The sequence below is a fragment of the Centroberyx affinis genome, unplaced genomic scaffold, assembly GCF_046629955.1.
Source record: "Centroberyx affinis isolate AG114_WGS23_722 - 3 ecotype Tasmania unplaced genomic scaffold, CSIRO-AGI_Caff_v1 ptg002767l_1, whole genome shotgun sequence".
In the NCBI taxonomy this organism is placed as follows: domain Eukaryota; kingdom Metazoa; phylum Chordata; class Actinopteri; order Beryciformes; family Berycidae; genus Centroberyx; species Centroberyx affinis.
This window is the reverse complement of record NW_027280927.1, coordinates 307030-329436: the sequence shown is the minus strand read 5'-3', so window position 1 is coordinate 329436 and position 22407 is coordinate 307030. Positions and strand designations below refer to the sequence as shown.

The 22407-nt window shown below is 42.7% G+C and overlaps 1 protein-coding gene across 1 annotated transcript; it reads left to right on the top strand.

The window, feature by feature from the left end:
• The first annotated feature begins 344 nt into the window (after positions 1-344).
• Positions 345-21540, top strand: slc6a5 (solute carrier family 6 member 5). The gene is made up of 15 exons (XM_071535809.1): positions 345-842; positions 3214-3361; positions 4016-4147; positions 4296-4469; positions 6121-6271; positions 7365-7497; positions 9082-9216; positions 10170-10273; positions 11209-11333; positions 11486-11598; positions 15107-15238; positions 15766-15865; positions 18259-18359; positions 20031-20198; positions 21385-21540. Exons 1-15 carry the CDS (start codon positions 345-347, stop codon positions 21538-21540), a joined length of 2370 nt encoding a protein of 789 aa, XP_071391910.1.
• The last annotated feature ends 867 nt before the right edge of the window (positions 21541-22407 follow it).

Genomic DNA, 22407 nt, shown 5'->3' with positions numbered 1-22407 from the left:
GGATGTGTGGGGCTGAATGACATGGGGGGGAAATGGGGCGTAAAATTAAAGAATCTTGCAGAAACGGAGAACGGGAGAAGCAAACCCCCCCCCTCCAACACACACACACACACACATACACACACACACACACACACACACACACCCGGTAGACTGTGAGCTGAAACTATAGACCAGCAGAGCCAGAACATGCTGCAGAAAGAGCCGCTAAAACGTTACAGAAACTCCCGGTGCGGCTTTTTAAAAGGGGATTCATCGTGTTGGTTGTTAGTGTAACGGGAGAGATGGACTGCAGCCGGTTTCTGTCGCTCTGCCGCCGTTTGTTTTGCTGATCTGTCACTCCCATGTTCCAGGATTTCTCTGACCAGAGAGACATGGCCAAACAGCCGGCCGGCGCCGTCGCTCCTACCGGCTACATCCCGTCACAGCAGCCCGACGGAGCCGCGGGACTTACAGCAAACAAACCGGAGAACGCCCCGTGCCAACCGCCGGCCCCTCACGCGCACCCGGCGCCTCAACCGCCGCCTCCGTGCAACGAGAGCAAAACTTTTTGTCCCACGGAAAATAAACCGGGAGACCCGGAGACTAATAAAGTCTATGGGACGTTTAAAAGCGCCGCACCGGCGGTGCCTGGATCCGTGGCTGCCAACTCGGCCTTCCGGAAGGATTCCGCCGGTTCGGCCGCCGCTCAGGCCCGGGCGGGGTCTGTCCAGTACGGCGACCCGCTCCGGGCCACCGCGGAGCAAAACAACACCTCGGGCAACTGGACGGCCATGAGCCAGACCACCATCATACTGGGAACAGATGGGAACACGTCTGTTCAGCCCGGCGCCGTGGCGGGGGTAAGTCAGCTAAATGAACCGTTTCCACACCGGAGCGGCTGAGCAGAGAGCAGCTGCATGGAGACGCTGCACTGGAATTAGGTGCGATACGGATAATGCCGTCTCTCTCTCTGATAAGACAGCTGACTGGAGCGACCTGCTGCCGGCTGCCTGGGGAGCAGAAACCCCCGGGAGCTTTCAGAGGCACCCGGAGCTTTAGATCAGCGCGGTGTGATGGAGGCATGCGTGTTAGCTGCTGCTGCTGTGCCAAAACTGTACCCGCTGAAAAATGTGTTTCCCCTGGCGGTGTGTTGTTTTTGTCCATTGCACGAGGTAATTATGATGGGGGGGAAATGCGCTTAATAAATGACAAGCAGACTAATGTGGAGCCTGGCAGCTTCCATGTAGAATCACTGGAGCTTGTGGCTTGAAATAATCCGATCAAAAACAAGCGTGATCATTATGAGGCACCTGGGTTTCTTTCAGTCTTTGTAATCCCATGAAATGTTTTCAGAGCCTTATTTTTTCTGTGTGAAAAATCAGACAACACACAAAAAAAAGAAATGATTTTTTTTTTGTGTGTGTTTTCCTGGCGTGGCGTGACGCACCGCCAGGGGAAACGCATTTTTAGGGGAAATTGAATTTTTGGCACAGCGGCTGCACGTGAGCTCAGGCCGCACAGGCTGGACGGATGTTAGGACGAAGCAGTGGTTCATTTAACACATCTGCTGCATGCAGGTAGGCCTGGATGTGTGTGTGTGTATTCTGCAGTAAACCGTCCGCCTGTGAAGAGGCTCTAGTGTATGAGTGGCAGCCAACCACAAGTGCTGAATTATTGCGTGTAATGCATACTGCAACTTCTGGATCCTGAGTATAGAAGCTATTTGGCGTCCCTGTCCTGCCTCGTGCTGTCCAGGGTTCCCTCTGCTGTCAGTCTGCAGTCTGTATGGGAAAGTCTGCTGCACCAGAATGATTTACCAGCAAAACTTGTAAACTCGCTGATATCAGCTAAATTTCCTGAGATAAAGTGGAGCTGGATTGCTGATAACTGTCAATACGTTATTATTATCTGATCGATGTGATGAATTATTAGATCTCCAGTCAGCTCAGAGTGAACTAAGTGAATTACACTTTTCGTTTTAGGGCTGATAAATTGATTTTAGGTGATTTTCTTGTCTCTGCTTGGTCTTTGTTTTCAGTTATAAAGATGAAAAAAAAAACAAAAAACTGCAGGATCAAATTAGTCTCAGACGGGCCCGGTACCGTCCGGGGCCCGGTGGGCCGCTGTGATACAGTAATGTGTTACATAAGGCTGCGGATTGTTTCCAATCCCCGCGAGGGCATTCCTCTCCTCCCCTCTGCGCGCGCGCCTGTCCGGTGTGTTCCATAGATAAGCCTCAGCAACCCCCCCCCCCCACCCCCCAATCTCCAACCCTCTCTCTCTCTCTCTCTCTCTCTCTCTCTCTCTCTCCATCTCTCTCTCACACACACACACATTTTCGCACACACGCTCCCATCTCCCTTTCCCCGTGGCGCACAATCAAAAGGAAAAAAGGAAACAGGACCGAGCTGTTTATGAATCTGAATATTCATACTGTCACATTTTGAATTTGCTCAGGCAGCTGCAGCAGTTGGATCCACGTTAGTTTTCCCTTTTGTTCACCTGTTTTATTTTGCGGAATACAGTTGAGCTCCTTTTTAGTCTGACATGAGATTGATGGTGTGAAATTCACAGCAGGCCTCGGTGTGAAGGGGCCTGCTAAGTGACATCTTGGCAGAAAATTGATATATAGGATATACATATATAAAACTGAACTCTATTTGATCTGATTTTTATTTCGTGAAAAGATCGCATTTGTAACCATAAACGAAATTAAAATAAAGGTAAAAATCCAGAAGACGTAGGTGAAAACCCCTATGTTGAAAAGGGTCTAACTGCACTCAGTTTTCATTGAATTTTCTGAATCTTAATCTTTGTAAAAGTATGAATGAGTATGAAATGCCTATGTTAGGTTTTGAATAAAAAAAAAAAGATGCCATCATTTAAAGTTTTGCTTTTGATCTGCCATAAAATCAGAAAATGTCATTTTCTTTTGCTCCAAACCCCTGATGTGATGAACGGGTTTGTTAAGGGAAAAAACAAGTTCATGTTTTTCTGAAAATATGTTGCATTTTTGTTCATATTGGTGGTGGTCCTTTGATCTTCCACTACAGAACTGGTTCTAACCTTTCAAGCCCAGTTTTATTTTATTTTTTATTTTCGTTTTGACTGGGGTTGGACTGAGTGTGATCAAGCTGTGGTTTATTCTGGAGAGGGAATAAAGAGGCCAGAGTGTAGTTCAGCCATGCAGAGACATTTTGAAATGACCAGCGCTGTTTTTTTTTTTCTCAGGCTGACGATGATGACGAGGGGGGAGATGAGAATAAGGCCAGGGGAAACTGGTCCAATAAACTGGATTTTATTCTGTCCATGGTTGGCTATGCCGTGGGACTGGGGAACGTGTGGAGGTTTCCATATCTTGCCTTCCAAAATGGTGGAGGTAAGATGTTGGGAGAATTAAAAACTTATTCCGACACAGAATTGATCAATCATTAAAGTCACATAAAAAAAAAAAACATTGAAACATTGAAACATTGAAGCAGTCTGGTCCAGCCATCTGGTCATAAAAAAAAAAAAAAAAAAAGAAAGAAAAAACAAATGTCTCAATATGGTTAAAAAATGTTGGAAGATATGTATTTACATTATTATAGGACTTTTATAGGAGGTTTATTATTAATAATAATACTAATAATACGAATAATAAAACTGTAGCTAATTTATATGTAACCTTTAACTGTATAATAATAATAATAATAATAATAATTATTATTATTATTATTATTGGTAGTAGTAGTAGTAGTAGTAGTATTGTTATTATTATTGTTATTTTATTTAACCTACTTACTGGGTCATTTGTTCAGCCAGGCCCTCAGCTATTTCTTGATAAATTCCTGGCTATGATTTTTATTCATAAATCAATGTAATTATCCAGATTGTGTGTGTTGACTGGAGACAGAAACCTGACTGCTTTCTTTTCTTAAATGACAAAATCAATAGATGATCTGACGCTTCATCCTTGGATTCTCGTTGGTTTTTGTTTGGACTCTTGTCACTTTTCAGGCTTTGCGGTTCATTCGTTTCATTTCCATTGCAGGAGCTTTTTTGATCCCCTACCTGACAATGTTGGGCATTGCCGGGATCCCAATCTTTTTGCTGGAGGTCTCGCTGGGCCAGTTTGCCAGCCAGGGCCCGGTGTCCGTGTGGAAAGCCATCCCAGCTCTGCAAGGTAACCTGCGCCGACTGAACCCCCACTGTAAAATAAACTGTAAAAATAATCAGATTTAATACCCAAATAATCCTCATTTCTTATACTCACGCGCTTCTACTTTGCTTAAGAGTAATTTATATATTTCATTCTCATTTATTTATTTTAGGTTGCGGGATTGCCATGTTGATAATATCTGTCTTGATAGCCATATACTATAATATTATAATGTGCTGGACACTGTACTACCTGTTCGCTTCGTTGAAGGGCTCACTGCCATGGGCTAACTGTAGGAATGAGTGGAACACGGTGGAATGTAAGGACAAAGACATGCTGCTTTTAGGTAAGACACACACACACACACACACACACACACACACACACACCAAAAGGCACCTCTCTCCACAATGCGCAATGCGTCATGGCTCCTCAGCTGAGGTGTCTTGCAAACCTGCAGTATAATGAATCCTGACCTGTGATCTCTGCGGTGTTCAGCTCTCCGTGTTCTCACTCTCCCCGGTGAACGAAAACCCCCAAGCTCTCTGCCGCGTGCTGCCGTTCACCAGATAACAGTTTATTGTTGGAGCTGGAGTGTTATTCCCGGTGATGCAGCAGGCCGGTAAACTGCGGCTCGAGCCTCAGTCTGACAGATCACACCTGGAGGGAAATATCTGACATCTTCTCGATTAATAAGTGACATTTATAATGTGAGATTAAAGCAGTTTTTTTTCTTTTCTGGAGCTGCAATATGCAACTGATCTGTATTGGTCTGCTTTATAAATGTAAATGTAGAAAAAAAGAAAGAAATAATGTTTTGACAAGAGCAGTGAAGCGGAGGCGTTTGACACAGAACTGCATCGAATAAATATTGAAATTCGATTCAGATCATGCGATATTCCCCTTTTGCAATTTTGTGAATTCAGCACAAAAACTGCTTGCTTGACAAATTTACTGTACAGCTGTGCTGCAGTACCGCAGTGAGCCCGAGACTGACACCTGCTGGAGGAACTGAGTACTGCGGCTGCTCTCTCTCTCGCTCGCTCGCTCTCTCTCTCTCTCTCTCTCTCTCTCTCTCTCTGTCTCTCTCTTCCATTTTCAAAATCGGGGAAAATGATAGATAATTAAAGGGAAAGTAAAGACAATGGTAATAAAAACATCTGCTAATGACAACAGAAATAAAGCATAAAATATGAACATCAAAATTGTGATAAAATTATTAAAGAGAATGTACAAAAGCAAGCGATTCTATGTTTTACATGTAGCCCTTTCTCTCTCTCTCTCTCTCTCTCTCTCTCTCTCTCTCTCTCTCTCTCTCTCTCTGTCTGTATCTCTCTGAGTCTCTGAGTGACAATTATGTGAAGTGCAGTAATTCTTTGTAAAAAAAAAAAAAAAAAGAACGTCATTCTCAATTTTGGGAAATATATTGTCTTGAATTTCAGTAATTCAGTAATAGAATAAACTGTATTGAATGTAAGGCAGCAGTGAGAGTTTTATCTCCATCTGAAGGCAAACGAACTGCAGAATATTACAGAATGCAAGACGCTAGAGACAAGGAAAACACAGGCAGGGACATTACTAAACCATTATGAATGTATATTTAAACAAATTGTGGATCATGTGGGATAATGATAGAATAAGTTGAAGTCAAGATCTTTCTGGCGTTCGCTTCGTTTGTAGGCTGCATAAAAATTAAAAAGCAGGGTTTCTTAGTTTCTTTTTTTGAAAGTATAGATCTAAAATGTAGAGCGGTAGGAGGATCATTTCTATAACTGACTCTGTGATCGACACCGATATCAAATACAGAGTCATTTCTATAACTGACTCTGTATTTGATAACGGTGTCCATCGTGAGTCTGAGTAAATCTGAGGTGAGCAGTTCCAGTTTTAGTTTCCACACTGCAGTCGTAGCGTCAGTCCCGTCTGTGTCCCACAGTGCAGCAGCACTCTGAGCCCGTCTCCCCCTGTTGATGTGTGTTGGTTTGTGGTTGGAACAGACACCTGCATCCTGCGGGACAGAAACATCACCTCCGTAAAGAACTCCAGTTTCTGTCTGTCCGCCAACGCTGTGGGAAACCTGACTAAACTGCTAAACATGACTGTGGATCCGAACAAGACCTATGTCAGCCCCAGTGAGGAATACTTCAAGTAAGTGATGATTATCCCAAACAAACAAACAAACAAACACTGTGACTTCTGGCCAAGAAACCAAACAGCAGTAAAGACTTTTCCCTGTCTTACATGTCCAAAGGATTTAAATTCCACATCAACAAAACTTAGACCTGTAAATGTTACTTACATCCTTTACTAGCAATACCAATACACCAATACTGCATTCAAAATGTTGCTTAAGTAAAAGTATATTAGTTATTAGCAGTAAAATGTACTTGAGTATCAAAAGTAAAGGTCCTCATTCTTTCAGAGTGTTAAATTATTGAAGCATTAACCTGTAAGAAGTATTTTAATGTTGTCGGTCTAACTGCTCCATATAATGTTGGGGAGTTTAAACTCTAACAATGCAACATATTTTACGAGCTTATCGTATGTTTTGAGTGTAAAACCTTATTCTGCAAAGTAACTAGTAACTCCAGCCGTCAGATAAATGTAATGGCGGAAAAGTAGAAAGTCTCACCCAGTCCAGTACCTCAAAGTGCCAGTACATCAAAACTGTACTTTAGCACAATACTTCAGTAAATGTACTTTGTTAATTTCCACCTCTGGTGATACTCAGCCCACTTCTGTCTGAGGATGGAAGAAAAACTTTGAAATCATTTTCCTCAGTTTCACTTCTCCTTCAGTTACTGCTGTTTGGCTCTCTGGGACAGAATAGATGGCTGTTTTTTTTATTTTAACAGCTCCCAGTTGCATTTTTCTCTGTGTTTACCTACATTCTGCTGTCTCGCCTCTCACACTTGATGTATACCTCAGGTGAAAACCTTGCATCTCTGAAATGTTAACTTTTCAGGAACTTTCAGAAAATCAGCCTTGTTTTTAGCTCGACCGGCATGTATTTTTCAGTTTAGCCAATGGGGGTTTGAAAGGGTTTCATAGACCCAAGAGGTCGTAGAACTTCCTCAACCCATAGAGGAGCGCGTGATGCTTCAATTTAAGTTAAAGCATGAAAATCACCAAAATTATGAGTTATGAGGTTTTCACCTGACAATGACGATTTGTAGATGTGTAATGTTTGGAATTTAATCAATTTTCAAGCTAAGTGTTGCTGTTTAACACCCACCCGCAGGTACAATGTGTTGCACATCTCTAAAGGGATTGAATTCCCAGGAGACATCCGCTGGCCGTTAGCAGGCTGTCTGTTCCTGGCCTGGATCATCGTCTACGCCTCCCTGGCCAAAGGAATCAAGTCATCAGGAAAGGTACACTGACAAAGAAACATCTGTCAGAAACAAATCCTCCATCCTCTTTCCCTGCTGTTCCCACCTTCGTCCAGCAGGAGGGAAACAGGAGTTAGTTATTGTTCAGACTGAATTCTTGTGGCGTGTCGCCCTCTAGAGGAGATGGAGGTGAGATGCACCGCTCTGCTGCATGTAGTGACACTCTGGAAGGAACCACATGAGGGACAGTGGAAAGTTAAAGCACAACACCGGTGTTTTGTTAAAGGATAAGTTCTGTGATTTTGTTCCTGTATATAATGAGTCTCTTCATCCCTGTAGTTCTTGGACCCACAGACAATATTGTCTCCAGAGTCAGCTGTCGGTTGAAACAATGAGTCCAAACTGTTTGTCAAAATATCTCCAAAAAAGCCGTTTGTAGAGGAAACATGGCTCAGTTCCTCCATTACACACACTTCAGGAAATCACAGAACTATTTTTCTCTGCCACAGCACAGACCGCTGTGGGGTGAAAGGCGGTTCCTGGTGGAGTGATCTGGTTCTGGACGGTCAGGTCAGATTGTAAACAGTAGAGTTCGGTAGAAGAAGATCCGCTGAGTGGAAACGGTGGAAGCGGTGCTGCTGCTCCGGGCCGTGGAGAGAAATACGTCGGTCGCTCTCTGTATCGTTTTCACAGACCGGATTTTTTGGAGATATTTTGACAAACAGTTTGGAATCATTATTAGCAGCAAGAGGCAACGGAGCTGTTTCAACTGACAGCTGACTCTGGAGACAATACTGTACTACAGGTATTACAGGTATATAAGAGACAAATTATAAATAGGTCCAAAATTGACAAAATTATCCTTTAAGTTAGTACCAATGGTCCAGCTTCCTCTCTGTTTCTGCACACAGTCAGCATAGTTGCAGATATCAGCACTCTTTTTCCTCCTTCAGAAGAAGACATTTGGTTTGGTCAAAAATCAGTTTTATCCCACAGGAAGAACTGGAAGTCTCCTCCAGGAAATAATCCCTCAAAATCATGTCGCCTCTAAAACTTCACATTTTTATTTAGGGTGTCTTTGTTAGCCGAGACAGCAGTTCATTTCAAGCTAGGTTTGACACTATAAAATAAATGTAAAAAAACAAACAAATTACATACAGCATGCATTGCAAAATGATTGGGAGAAATGTAAACTAGATGTAGACAGAAGTAAATTTGCTGTAACTAAAAGACAGTGTTCATACTACAGTTCCAACCATCAAAACTTTGAGTATATTCACATCTGTTCCACTGTGTTTTAAATCATTACAGCCTCAAAATGTGAGTGAAACCTATGTTTAGCTCTCTTTTGCTGTCAGATCTTGATGAAAAATCTCATAATAAATTTAGGTGAGGAAAAAAAAGTCTAAAATCCAAGAAATTAACTAAGTAAACAAAGCCAGGATCTTGAGGATTACCACTTAAAGGAAACCCAGTGTTAAGTTTAAATAAACAAGGAACCAGAAAAGATTCTGATCCCTTCACCTCCTCCACATCCATCACCTTTTCAGTGCCTCTCTCTCTCTTTTCCTCTCCTTCTCGTTCTAATCCTGCCTTACTCTCATCCCATCTCTCCTCTCTGGTCAGGTGGTTTATTTCACCGCCACGTTTCCCTATGTGGTTCTGGTCATCCTGCTGATCCGAGGCGTGACGCTGCCCGGCGCCGGAGACGGCATCCTCTACTTCATCACCCCGAAGTGGGAGAAACTCAACGATGCAAAGGTACCTGATCCTGGTGACTCAGGATAACGCAGGGAGGGACTGTTCCAAAGTTCAATAGTTCAAAAATGCTTTGTTCATAATCTCGAGCTTCACAAATTTTGTATTATTCAAAACGAATACAGTCACATTTTATAGGTACACCTGCTTGTTAACACAAACAGCCTGCTCCTAGCGATAGTGAATCATGTGGCTGTAACTCAACGTATAAAACATGCAGACATGATGAAGTGGTTTAGTGTTTTTGTTCGACCAAACATTAGAATGGGCGAGATTTGTGATCAAAGAGACTTTGAGCGTCTGACTGTTGGTTCAGCAGCTCAGAAACAGCTGCTGCCCTCCTGGGAATTTCACACTACACTCTGTAGCGTGAAAACAGAGAGACAGCAATCAAAAACAAAGTACAACAAATAACAACAACAAACAAATGCTTCAGTAACAGTCTTTACAACAGTGGTGTGCAGAAGGGCATCTGAACACACAAGTCCTCGGTCCTTATGATAAATGTTGCTATAGCAACAAATGACCAGCCGGTACTAGATAGGTGTACCTAATAAAGTGGCCAGTGTGTGTCAATTCAGCCACTGGGACTCAACCATGGTGTCTTAGAAAAGGAAACAGATTTTCACCACCGCATCATGTTGACACTGTCACTTTGAAAGTTGTGAAGTTGCAGGGGGTTGTTCACATTTTTTTTTTATGGTTTTAATGGTTCTACTGGTACAACATGAAGGAACCACTGAAAATACACAGTTTTCCAGGAAGTAAATCTAATGGGACTTAGTATAGAAAAACGAGAAAATAAAAATGTTGCAAATGTTTTGTAAAACAGGTGTACGTTATGATATGGAGAATTAGCTGACAAGGAAAAAGTAGTTTTTCATTTCTTTGTGACTTTAAAACCAAAATCAAAGAGTTATTTGCAGTATTTGACCTGCGCTGCTCTTCTCTGTCAGGTGTGGAAGGACGCGGCGACCCAGATCTTCTTCTCTCTGTCGGCAGCGTGGGGCGGCCTCATCACGCTCTCCTCCTACAACAAGTTCCACAACAACTGCTACAGGTAAACACACAGCAGGTAAACCATGCTTCTGGCAAACACACTGAAACCGTCGCCGTAGACACATGACATCTGTGCCCGTAACGCACAAATGTCAGTAATAAACATGGTGATGTTTTGCAGCCAGTGATATGGTGTTTCTTTCTTTTCCCGTACGCACATGAGAGTTAAGAAACCAGAACTGTCAGCTGATTTGGAGCTACAGATCCACTCTAGCTGCAGAAATTCATTTCTGTGGTTAGCAAAACATACTCTGACACTATATAATACTAGGAACACACCAAAATTTTATAATGATTTAAGGTTTCATTGTTGTTGTTTTTTTTATTTATATGAGGTGTCCGTCTGATGTTCTTTGATGCCAAAATTGTTTAATGACCCTTGTTTTCCATAAGACTTCCTACCTTGCGTAGTATGTACAGCATTTACACTAGATACTTATTTCATGATAACAAATTACGAGTGGAACAAATATAATTTGGAAGAGCTGCTTGTTAACTGTAGTTAGATCATGAATTCTGCTGTTAATGCTAATGTTTTAAGAGTTCATGTAAATCTAGGCTACATTTTTGTAGATTTCATGAATAAAATCCTGAAAAGTTGTGGTCAAACGATGAGATTTAAATAGGTTATGCTTTTGTTGAAATATTCCCTGAACTGCTGAAATGTCAATGATAAATGTATTTAAAAAAAAAAAAATTCCCAAACTCCCAAAACTTTTAGACCTGTCAGTTTTTATTCCTGTCACTAGAGGGCGCTGTTTGATCTCTCATATGCTTGCACACAACAGGCAGACCTGTTGTCTATGTACCAAATGAAAGAGCAACAATATCAGTGTGTAGACCATGTTCTGATTATTGCTGTACTGTTAAAACCACTAAAGCAGATGCCGTTTTGTTTAACTGCCTTCTCTGTTTTTTTTTGTTTTCTTCTTCCAGGGATACTATTATAGTGACGTGTACAAACAGCGCCACCAGTATATTTGCTGGGTTTGTCATCTTCTCTGTCATTGGTTTCATGGCACATGAGTTGAAGGTGCCAATAGAGAAGGTGGCAGATGAAGGTAAGATACCAAACTGCACAGCGACCGGCCACACAGAGCGCTGTGGTGCACAGAAACACAGCGCTTTATCTGTGGTGGGGCATCTGGAACATCATGTGTGCATGCTCATGCTTGTGTGTGTGTGTGTGTGTGTGTGTGTGTGTGTGTATCAGGTCCAGGCATAGCGTTCGTGGTGTATCCAGAGGCTCTGACCAGACTTCCCCTGTCTCCTTTCTGGGCGATCATCTTCTTCCTCATGCTACTGACTCTTGGCCTGGATACCATGGTAACCACCTCTCACTCACTGTGTCTGTGTGTGTGTTTGTGTGTATGTGTGTGTGTTCTTGTATTTCTACCAAATGTCCTCACAAGGATAGGAAGATGAAGAAAATTCCTCCAAAGTGAGGACATTTTGCTGCTCTTCACCTCTACAAGGGGCGAGTTTAAGATTAGGACTTTGGTTTAGGGTTCAGATTTGATTTAGGATTAGGTTCAGGTTAAAACCACATGCCTCAAGGCCAAGGCCACAGAACTTTATTTTAAATTCTGCTCAAGATCCTACGGTTTCCAAAGATACCAAACATGTCAGGCTGAATTATAGGGAAATGTGTATAAAATTATGCACAAACATCTAGATTTGTTGTAATGGTGCAGACTTAAAAAATTAGGTCTTGGGTTTCAGAATACATACAGAATATGTATGTGACATTGTCATACTGTTTGGAAAAAAAAAGGGTGGGTGTGAGGGGTTAAGATTTGGGGTTAAGGAATGAATGTAGTCAATGAAGGTCCTCACAAGTATAGTAATACAAATGTGCGTGCCTGTGCATCAGTGTGCAATATGTAATAAACATTTATAGTAACTTGCATATTTCTAAATGCATGTGGAGACTTCATCATTACCCAGGTGTTGGTTTGTGTTTGTTCACTGAAGCTGCAAAACCAAACACATTGTTTTTCTCGACGGCCCCAAAGTTTCCCAACATTAAGGATCTTTCTGGCAGTAATGAGAGTCTCTAACTTTTGTTTCCTCCAAAGCACACACTCACTTTCATAGCATCATACACCTAGGCTATGTATAAATTCTGCACACATCCACCAAATTATCAATAGAATTTTGTGCAGCACACCACACCACCCGTCTGTCACTGATTGGGGATCCGCAGTCTAAACAGTGCAGACCGTAATTCACCTAAGCACCGTACACACAAACAAACCAATGAACACACACAGCCCGGCTCTGACAGAGGGGCAGCTGAACTGAAGGAGATGGTAATGGCTGGAAAGAGTACTTGAATGTCCTACTCAAGTAGAAGTACTGTTACTTTGCTGGTATTTTACTGAAGTAGAAGTCAAAGTTTTGGTGTAAAAATCTACTGAGGTAAAAGTAAAAAGTGTCTCATTTAACATGTCCTCAGAGTAAAAGTTCCTGAGTTCCTCTTTAGAAAAGAGAACGTTGTTAGCTGTGATCTTTTCCATGTGATTCTAAAAGGAAAGAGGACAGAGTTCAAACTAGAAAAAGGTCTGCACACCTGTCTTGTTGCCACCTGTCACTGCAATAAAACAACTGAAGGCTAGGGTTAAGGTTTTGGTTCAATAGGAACAACTACAGCTGAAAATGAAACCTTCCCTCCCAGCAGAAAACTTAAATTGGAGTGTAAACTTTTGGAATAACAGGATGGAAGTTAATTTATGTTTACAGTAAAAACTAAACTGAGTGAAGTGTAATCTTGCTTAGTCCTTACACTAGGTTTACAGTTTAATGCAACAGAATGTATTGCTAAACCGTGATTTGATCCAGTTTAAAAGTTTATCCTTGTTGGACTTTTTATGTTGCAGCACTAACTCTTCCACTACTTACTGCACCGGTTCGTTCTTTTATCACTTTATTTTTGTAGCTTTTGTTTTAGTGGAATACAAATGCACAGGAGAACTGAACAGACATGTCACCAGGGGTAATACAGTACAGCTCTTATGTTATCAGTAGTCAGCTTTGTGTTAAGGGTTACTTTCCCGATAGTCCCAGGAAGAAAGAGAGGCATAAAGAGAAAACATCAACAGGGCATCAAGTAAGGATCACCTCAAGTCCATATCAGTCTCAGTCCATCTAGTCCTCAAAGTAAGTTAAAATGATTATTGTCTTATGACATTTATCTAACAAGTTCACATACAAACCCATTTTGGAAAAAAAAAATTATAAATGTGATAATACTAGTAAACCACATACATAAAGTTAAGGGCTAACTGGCTAACTCTGGCATATTTTCAGAAATGTTATTAATATGTACTGTCCCTGTCAAATAAAGTAATAAAGTAAAAGAGAGAAAAAGTAATATCCATATTCATATGTAATAACCATTTCGACCAATACTTACAAAATGTATCGATACAAAGTCTTAGAGAAAAGGTCAGTTTCTCCATATCATACATTTCCTTTACTCTCGCTATCCACTCTCCTTTTGTTGGTGGATCCTTGCCTAGCCATTTCTTAGTTATTGCTTTTTTGCTAGCTACAAGTAATACTTTAAGAGGGCACTTGTCCTGAGTGTTAAATCCGGTTGGTATATTACCTAAATTGCACCGGTTCATTCTTGATGTAACTTCGCTGAGCAAAGCCTTCAGTCTGCGGGAGACAGTTTAAAAACCAGAGCGGCCCTGAAGAGCCTCCAGGTACAATCTTAGGCAAACAGTTCCAGATAAAAAGCCAATTCCTCCAAGTGCAGCGTGATGCCCCCCGAGCCCGGCGGGGGGCAGAGGGCAGGGGGGAGCATTAAGACACAAGTCAACAGTAATAGTAAATGATGATGTTACTTTGCCTTGGCAGCGGCGGCTCAGAGCACCGGGCGAGCCGCTTTGTTGTAGCGAGCAGCTTGGCGGTAATAGGCTTGGGATGTTGACAGGAAATTAGTTTTGGGAGCTCAGGAGGAAGGAGAGGAGCGGAGAAGTGGCAGATAGCTCGGTGCCAATGGGTTTCTACAGCGCACACACACACACACACACACTCTACACCTCCCTCCCGCAATTTGCCTGTTTGTCTATTCATCCTCTGCGGTCCTCTGGGTCCTGAGCCCCTCTTGCTATCATGTAACAATCCCTAATCTCCAGGCAGACTCCACCTGTCAGGTCTCTCTCTCTCTCTCTCTCTCTCTCTCTCTCTCCCTCCCTCTCACACACACACTCTCTCTCTCTCTCTCTCTCTCTCTCACTTCTCAGCACTATTTCTACCATGATTTGAATAATCTGTTGTGATTATCACCTCGCCTAATAAAGGACCATATCATTCAGTTTTCATGATTTTGTTTTTAAATCAGCTATGGTTCAGGATAAGAACAATGTTTTTTTTTATGATGTTTTTTTTTCTTTTTTTTGCATATAATAAGGGTTTTATTGAATGAATGTGAAGACTAAGTCGTCACAATCCTGGACCCTGATTGGCTGACAGCAGCAGCTCCTCTAGTTGAAAAGAGGTGAAACTGCTGAGTGGAGGCTTTCCAGTTCAAATTTTGAACACTGGCCTGATTGGCCAATCAGCACCAAGTCCTAGAGTGAAGTTTCCTGGAGAAAAGGATGGATTTTTAAAAATGAATTTAACCACTCAAACAAAATCAAATTCGAACAATGCCTTGATTGATATTTGATCACAGAGGAAAAATTGAGATCTTATAATTGGGCTTCTTTAACTCCCCTCTTCCCCTGTTTCCTTCCCTTCTTCCCTGACTTTCTTCACTTTGTCTCTCGTCTATCCTCCGTCTTAACCCCCTCCTCCCCTCCTCCTCCTCATCCTCCCATCCCAGTTTGCCACCATTGAGACCATCGTCACCTCGGTGTCGGACGAGTTCCCCAAGTACCTGAGGAAACACAAACCGCTCTTCACCCTGGTCTGCTGCATCTGCTTCTTCGTCCTTGGATTTCCCATGATCACAGAGGTACGCCACACACACACACACACACATAGACCTCATGTGCCCAGCCAGAGGTCTTACATTTACTCCCTCGTTTATTCATATCTGGTGCCATGCCGCAGACTTGAAACAGGGAGCGGTGGAGTGTTAGCATTCACCCCGCGAACCTCCGACTCTTCTTTGAATAAGCCGACAGATCTGTGCATGTAAAGCGAAGCTCGGCCTTCGGAGGACAGGCTCACTGAGTGGAACAAGAGAGGCTGGAGAGCTATTAAAATCCCCACAGACAGCTCACAGGGAGAAATCCCGCCTAAAGTAGGATTCACATATGTCATTTCTTATGATCTGGGACAATTCAGTGTGAAAGTTATGACCATGGACAAGTCTGCCTCAGAGCTAGAAAGAAACAAGTGAGGCAAGATTTCAATCTGGATGTTATCGAAAGACAAAAGCCTAGAGCTCCTCCAAGGACAATGAAGCGTCTTTGCAATATTTTGTATTCATGTGTGTGTGTGTGTGTGTGTGTGTATGTGTGTGTGTGTGTGTGACAGAGTGGAATGTACATGCTGCAGTTGGTGGACACATTTGCAGCCTCCTACTCTCTGGTCATCATTGCCATCTTCGAGCTGGTGGGAATTTCCTACCTCTATGGTGAGTACAGCTGTTACTATAAAATCAATCATGAGCCCAAATGTTAGTTTGATTTACCTCATCAACCAGGGTTACACCAATAATTGCCCTTTTATTAAATATCAAATATCAGATAGCTGTCGAGACTGTGTGGACACATGGATGCTAATCACTCTCATATATTTGGATGTGTGAAAAGATTTCTGGGAGGTTTTCTGGGATGAGATAAGCTCAGCTTTGAGAGAGATCTTAGGTTACGAAATCCCCAATGATTGTAAGATATTATGCCTCTGCGTAATATCAGAGGATGTGATATTAAAATGTGACTGGTACCTTTGTGAGATGTTTACTTGTTGCCGGCAAAAAAGCAATCACCACAAACTGGTACAAAACCCCTGGTCTTGAACAATGGATGGACATTGTAGGGGAAATATTTGCTTTATCCCAAAGACTAAGGATGCATTCCATAGAAAATGGGACAAATGGACGATTACATCACAAAATATAGAGGACACTGCCCTTGATATGAATAAAAATGGCTGAAATGTAGAACGCTGCACTAGATACCTATGAAATATGAACCCCGCACTGTTTAATGTTCATTGTTAACTTTTGCACAATACAATTCCCAATAAAAAAGTAAGTGACAACAAAAATAAAGTGGATATCGGCCAGTCAGTTTTTTTTGCACATTTTATTTTTCCATTGAATTGTTCAGTAATATAGTTATGATGCAAATTAGTTAATCATTGAAAGGTCTAATGTAGACCAGAGTTTCCCCTCCCATTGAATAGGTGTGGAGGGTCACCAGCTGCCTTAAAGAGCAGCTGACACTAAAATAATTTCATTATTCTGGGTTTCAATGGAGAGTTTTAGTGTCCCACAGAGGTGTGACCAAGTCAACTTTGCTTGAGTCCCAAGTCAGTCTCAAGTCTTGAATCTCAAGTCTTGAGGCTCAAGTCTTAAGTCAAGTCTCAAGTCTAAATGTAGATTTCCAAGTCAAGTCCAAGTCATTTATGTCAAGTCTCAAGTCTAAATGTAGAACAGCAAGTCAAGTCAGAACAAATCAAGAGTCCAGTATCAATTTAATATCTTAAAGAAAACTAAATATCTAGGACTTTTCAATGCAATATGGTTTTAATAGGATTAAAACTTGGTAAGAGCATCATGAGTTTGATTTTTTATAATCAATCTGAATCGGCCTTCAAAAACCCATATTGGTCGAACCGCCTATCAGCACAAGCCTTCTCCTATTTATGATGGGAGGCAGTTCATCCAAGTCCCTAGATTTATCTATATAGCACATTTCATACACAAGGCAAATTCAATGTGCTTCACATAAACACACACACAAAAAAACATAATTTGTCAGGTAAATTTACATTATCAATTAAAAAATGACATTAAAAAGAAAGAAAGAAAGAAATAAGAAAATAGGTAAGTAAGGATAATAATAAAGGGTCACTAAGTTAAGGGTTAGTTAATGCTTAATAGGCATTAACTAACCCTTAATTAACAGTTAACTAATGTGTCTGGTAATCATTTACTAATTGTGTTCATGTTAAGTAAGGTATTCATTTATACATTATTTAATAGTCATCTTTATAAACTATTATATAATGTATAAATTAATACCTTACTTAACATGAACATCAATAGTAAATTACACATTAGCTAACCGTTAATTAAGGGTTAGTTAATGCATTTAAGTGCATGCAATTAAGCATTAAATAACCCTTATTAAGCATTAACTAACCCTTAACTTAGTGACCCTTATTGTAAAGTGTTACCTAATAAAACATATAAATAAAATAAATAAATGAAAATAATAACACCTGTTACATCTACATAGGCCTACAGATGATTTAGCAAAAGGCCACAGGCAAAGGCTTCATCATTCACAATCCCTATTCCCTGCTGTATTCACGGTGCTGTTCAGGTCGTCACCACTAGGTGTCTCTGTTGTCATGTCAGTCGCACAGCGGCAGAGCGCCCAGGTGTGTCATGAGCCTGTTACCAAGGAGCTAACGGCTCCTCCGGCCTGTCACAGCGGCCTACAGGTGACATATTGAAATGATTGTGTGTGGCTCTGGATTCATGTCACTCACTGTTATCCGTCAATAAAGGCGGAGGGACATCTGCTACGCCGCTTTTTCTTCTGGAAGCTTCTCAGGGACAGAAACTGATGCTCTGTCTCTCTCTCTGTCACTCTATCTCTCTGATGCACACACACACACACACACACACACACATGCACACACACACACACACACACAAAGGATGGGCTGTATTTGCTGATCCCCTTTGTATGGGACCTTAATAAACCCGGGTCACTCTCTGTGTCTCGTCTCTCTGACTTTCTCCCGTTCCTCTTCCCTCTTCAATTTTTTTTTTTTTTTTCTTTTTTTTCGCAGGTCTGCAGAGGTTTTGCGAGGACATTGAAATGATGATTGGTTTCCAGCCAAACCGCTTCTGGAGAATCTGCTGGGCCTTTGTGACTCCAACCATTCTGACGGTATGTTTGTTTTTCGTCTTGTCTCACACACGCGCACACGCACACACACACACACACACACGTACACACACACACACACACACACGTACACAGCTTAAATCTTTCCATTTTCACTGACGCCTTTCAAGTTCATTGATTTACCATTGAAAGGAACAGGAGCAATTTTTGCCCTGTTCCGGTGAAATCTAAAATTATTTCCTCCTTCCATTTTGCGTCACGTCACAAAGTGTCAAGCTGTTTGTGTATTTCAACATAGTAACTGGCGAGTTGTTAGTGTTGCGTCAAGTCAACTGCTGCACACACAACAGCCTCGAGAACTATTTTTTCCAGTAAACACACATTCTATAAAATTACCTCTTCTTTGTTACATGCAGTCCAATGCGGGCTATACTGTATGTTCCGATGCAATTAGATAGAAATAATTGTTTGTGGTGCAATTTTTCCTTAACAAAAAAAATGAATTCCCTGACGCACAGATCACCTCTGCATATTTTTTTGTCGACATTTCAGCCAAACTGAAACGTTGACAATAACATATGCAGGGGAACTTACTTTTTTTTTTTTACTTTTCAATGCGCCATCACACCGGCTGCCAGCTGACCTGCACAACATATCCTACTATCCTACTATCCTACTATAAAATGAGGAAAACTCTGTCCTTCTGTCTGTCTGTCTGCATCCATTTTGCTCCTCAATGGGTTGGCCAATCAATCTGAAACTGCACATGGGCATTGCCAAAACTTATGCTGTTTATGCGCATTTTTGGCAAGTCTGTGCGGAGTCGCACATCCCCAGGTATGGACCAGTACAGTATATGTATGATAATAGCAGCATTAACAGCAGTGTGCTGCAGAAAAAAAGCATATAACGAATTCACGCAACACCATCAGACTTTGTGGCCAATCAGCAGACAGAAGAAGAGGCAAACCCTCCATTATTGGCCCAATCAAACCACATGGGGACAGTGGAGAGACACAGACAGGTCCAGAGCTGCTGCCTGCATCGCTGTCAAATCAGGACCTAAATATATCTGACAATTTTGTGTTTGCTTGGGTCAACCTCTTCCTCCTCCTCTTCCTCCTCCTCTTCTTTTTCCCACTCTTCCTCCCCATCCTCCTCTTCCTCCCCCACCTTCTCTTCCTCCTCCTCCCCTTTTTTCTCCTCTTCCTCCTCCTTCTGCTCTTCCTACTCCTCTCCCTCCTCCTCCTCTTCCTCCTCCTCTTGTTTCCTCCTCTTCCTCCCCCTCCTCCTTCTACTCTTCCTCCTCCTTCTGTTCTTCCTACTCCTCCTCTCCCTCTTCTTCCTGCTCTTCTTTTTCCTCCTCTTCCTCCCCCTCCTCTTCTTCCTCCACCTTCTCTTCCTCCTCCTTCTGCTCTTCCTACTCCTCCTCTCCCTCTTCCTCCTCCTCTTCTGTTTCCTCCTCTTCCTCCCCCTCCTCCTCTTCTACCTTCTCTTCCTCCTCCTCTTTTTCCTCCTCTTCCTCTCCCTCCTCCTTCTCCTCTTCCTCCTCCTTCTGCTCTCCCTCTCCCTCCTCTTCTTCCTTCCTTTTTCTCCTCCTCTTCCTCCTCCTCCTCTTTTTCCTCCTCTTCCCTCCTCCTCCTCTTCCTCCCTTCTGCTCTTCCTCCTCCTCCTCCTCCACCCCCCCCCCCCCCCCCCCAATGCTCTGTGCAGGGCATCCTGGGACTGAGCCTGTACCAGTGGAAGGTGATGACGTACGAGGACTACACCTACCCCACCTGGTCCATGGTGATGGGCTGGCTCATGGTCACCTGCTCCGTCATCTGGATCCCCATCATGTTCGTCATTAAGATGCACCTAGCCCCCGGCACCTTTATTGAGGTACACACACACACACACATACACACACACACACTCAGAGACATACACACAGAACCGCAGGCAGCCATTGTGACGGTATGTTTGTTCTTGTCCGTCTCACACACACTCTTACTCACACACACAATCTCAGGGAAATCAATCGCCTTGTCCCGCTCTCATTAGGAGGGAGAGGCGGCTGCTGGCTGAGTGTTAATTTGGGCATTATGCTGGCAGTCCGGCGGGTCCTTTTTAAATACTCAGATTAATGGATGATGATGATGATGACGATGGCTTTCAGCAGACCGCCCTCACATCTCCGTTCCCTCAGCAACCGCCTCATCTACTGACCCATCCTCCAACTTCAAATTTGACATCTTTTGTTTTTTTTGCTTGCTTGCTAAACTGTAGCCTACTACATGTGTCTTTTCCTCCCATATAAAAGTGGCAAGCTAAAAATGTGCAAAAAAATATGTGAAATGAGCACGACTTGTTAACACCAAATCACGTGTTGGTGGCATGTAAAGTGTTAGAGTTCCGTGTTCCCAGCATGAAACGGTTACATGAAGGAGGCACGACTACAAACAGCAAGTAGTGTCACATTGAAGTAGTTTGGTGGAAAGTCAGGGTTTTTCAAGTTTTTCTTATTTAACCATGACCAAAAGCCTTTCCCTAACCTTAACCTTAAGTTGTTTTAGTTGCCTAAACTTACAATATTACATTACATTATTACATTACATTGCATTACATTATGTCATTTAGCGGACACTTTTGTCCAAGTACATTTTATCAACAGTAGTCAAACCGACTGTATATCACAGTCTTCAACAGGAATAAGTAGCCTATAGTAGCCTAAACTTAACCCTAACCTTAACATTAACCAAAGTTGTTTTACCGTATTTCCTCTAATATTGGCCCGGGCCTTTATGTACCTCAACTGCAGAGGGTACCAGGCCTTTATTGGAAGCAGGCTTATATTAGAGACAGGCCTTTATTTCTAATTCCCTCTGTTTGATAAGTATATTTGCTCATATTTTCGTATGAAGTCTCCTTGTTTTCTGATCTGCTTCTGTTGGGGTTGACTACCGGCAACTATTAGAGGAAACGCGGTACTTACCTAAACTTAACCGTATCTTAACTTATCTATCTATCTAACCTATCTCTCTCTCTCTCTCTCTCTCTCTCTCTCTGTCTCTCTCTCTCTCTGCAGCGTCTGAAGCTGGTCTGCTCCCCTCAGCCAGACTGGGGTCCGTTCCTGTTGAAGCACCGCGGAGAACGCTACAAGAACATGATGGACCCGCTGGGAACCAACTCCCTGGGCCTCAAGCTGCCGCCCAAAGACTTCCAGCTCGGCTCCTACCAGTAGCAGCCCCCCTACCTCCCCCCTCCCCCCCCCCCCCCCACCCCCCTCCACCAGCACCAGACCCGCCACCTCCACCACCTCCGCTCCTGCCGGGGCACTGGGAGGGGGGTGAGGTGCCCAGTTCCAGACCGACTCCTCCTCCTCCTCTCCTTCCTCCTCCTCTTCCTCCGCTTCCACTTCACTTCCCTTTTGCTTCCTCTCTTCCTCCCTGTAACACGGATGAGAGAACGAGCTCCCGCTTCCCTCTTCCCTCCTTCCTTCTTCTCCTCCCCACTTGCTCTCTTCCAGCAGAGAGGAGTGGCTGCCCAGGTGGAGCCTTCTCCTCTGACGTACTCGGTTTAACGGGCTTCTCATAGCCTCCCATACATGACCACTGATTACCAGAACCCTCTCCCAGGGATCTTTATTCCAAGAGAAAAAAAATGTGTGTGTGTGTGTGTGTGTGTGTGTGTGTGTGTCCTGAAATGGCACAGCTCAGACTGCACTTGCAATATTAGACTCACCATAGCTGTTCCCTATGGAGTTGTGTGTGTGTGTGTGTGTGTGTGTGTGTGTGTGTGTGTGTGCACGTGTGCGTGTGTGTGTATATGTGCGTGTGTGCGTGCCACCGTTGCACTCGTACTTGTGTGTAGAGATAATGAATCATCTTGGTGCAAGCAGAGACAGGAAAACAAAAAGAAAATTGAGCGACAGAGAAACAATGGTTCATCGAGCTCGGCGGAGATCTGCGTTTTTGTTCCATCTGTATACAGAATTACACAGGCAATACAAATAATATCAACTGCCTGGGACAAAAAAAAAAAATGCGGTATGCACTGATGTTATCACATTTTGTTCCTGTCCAACAGTATATATATTCACACTAGCTAC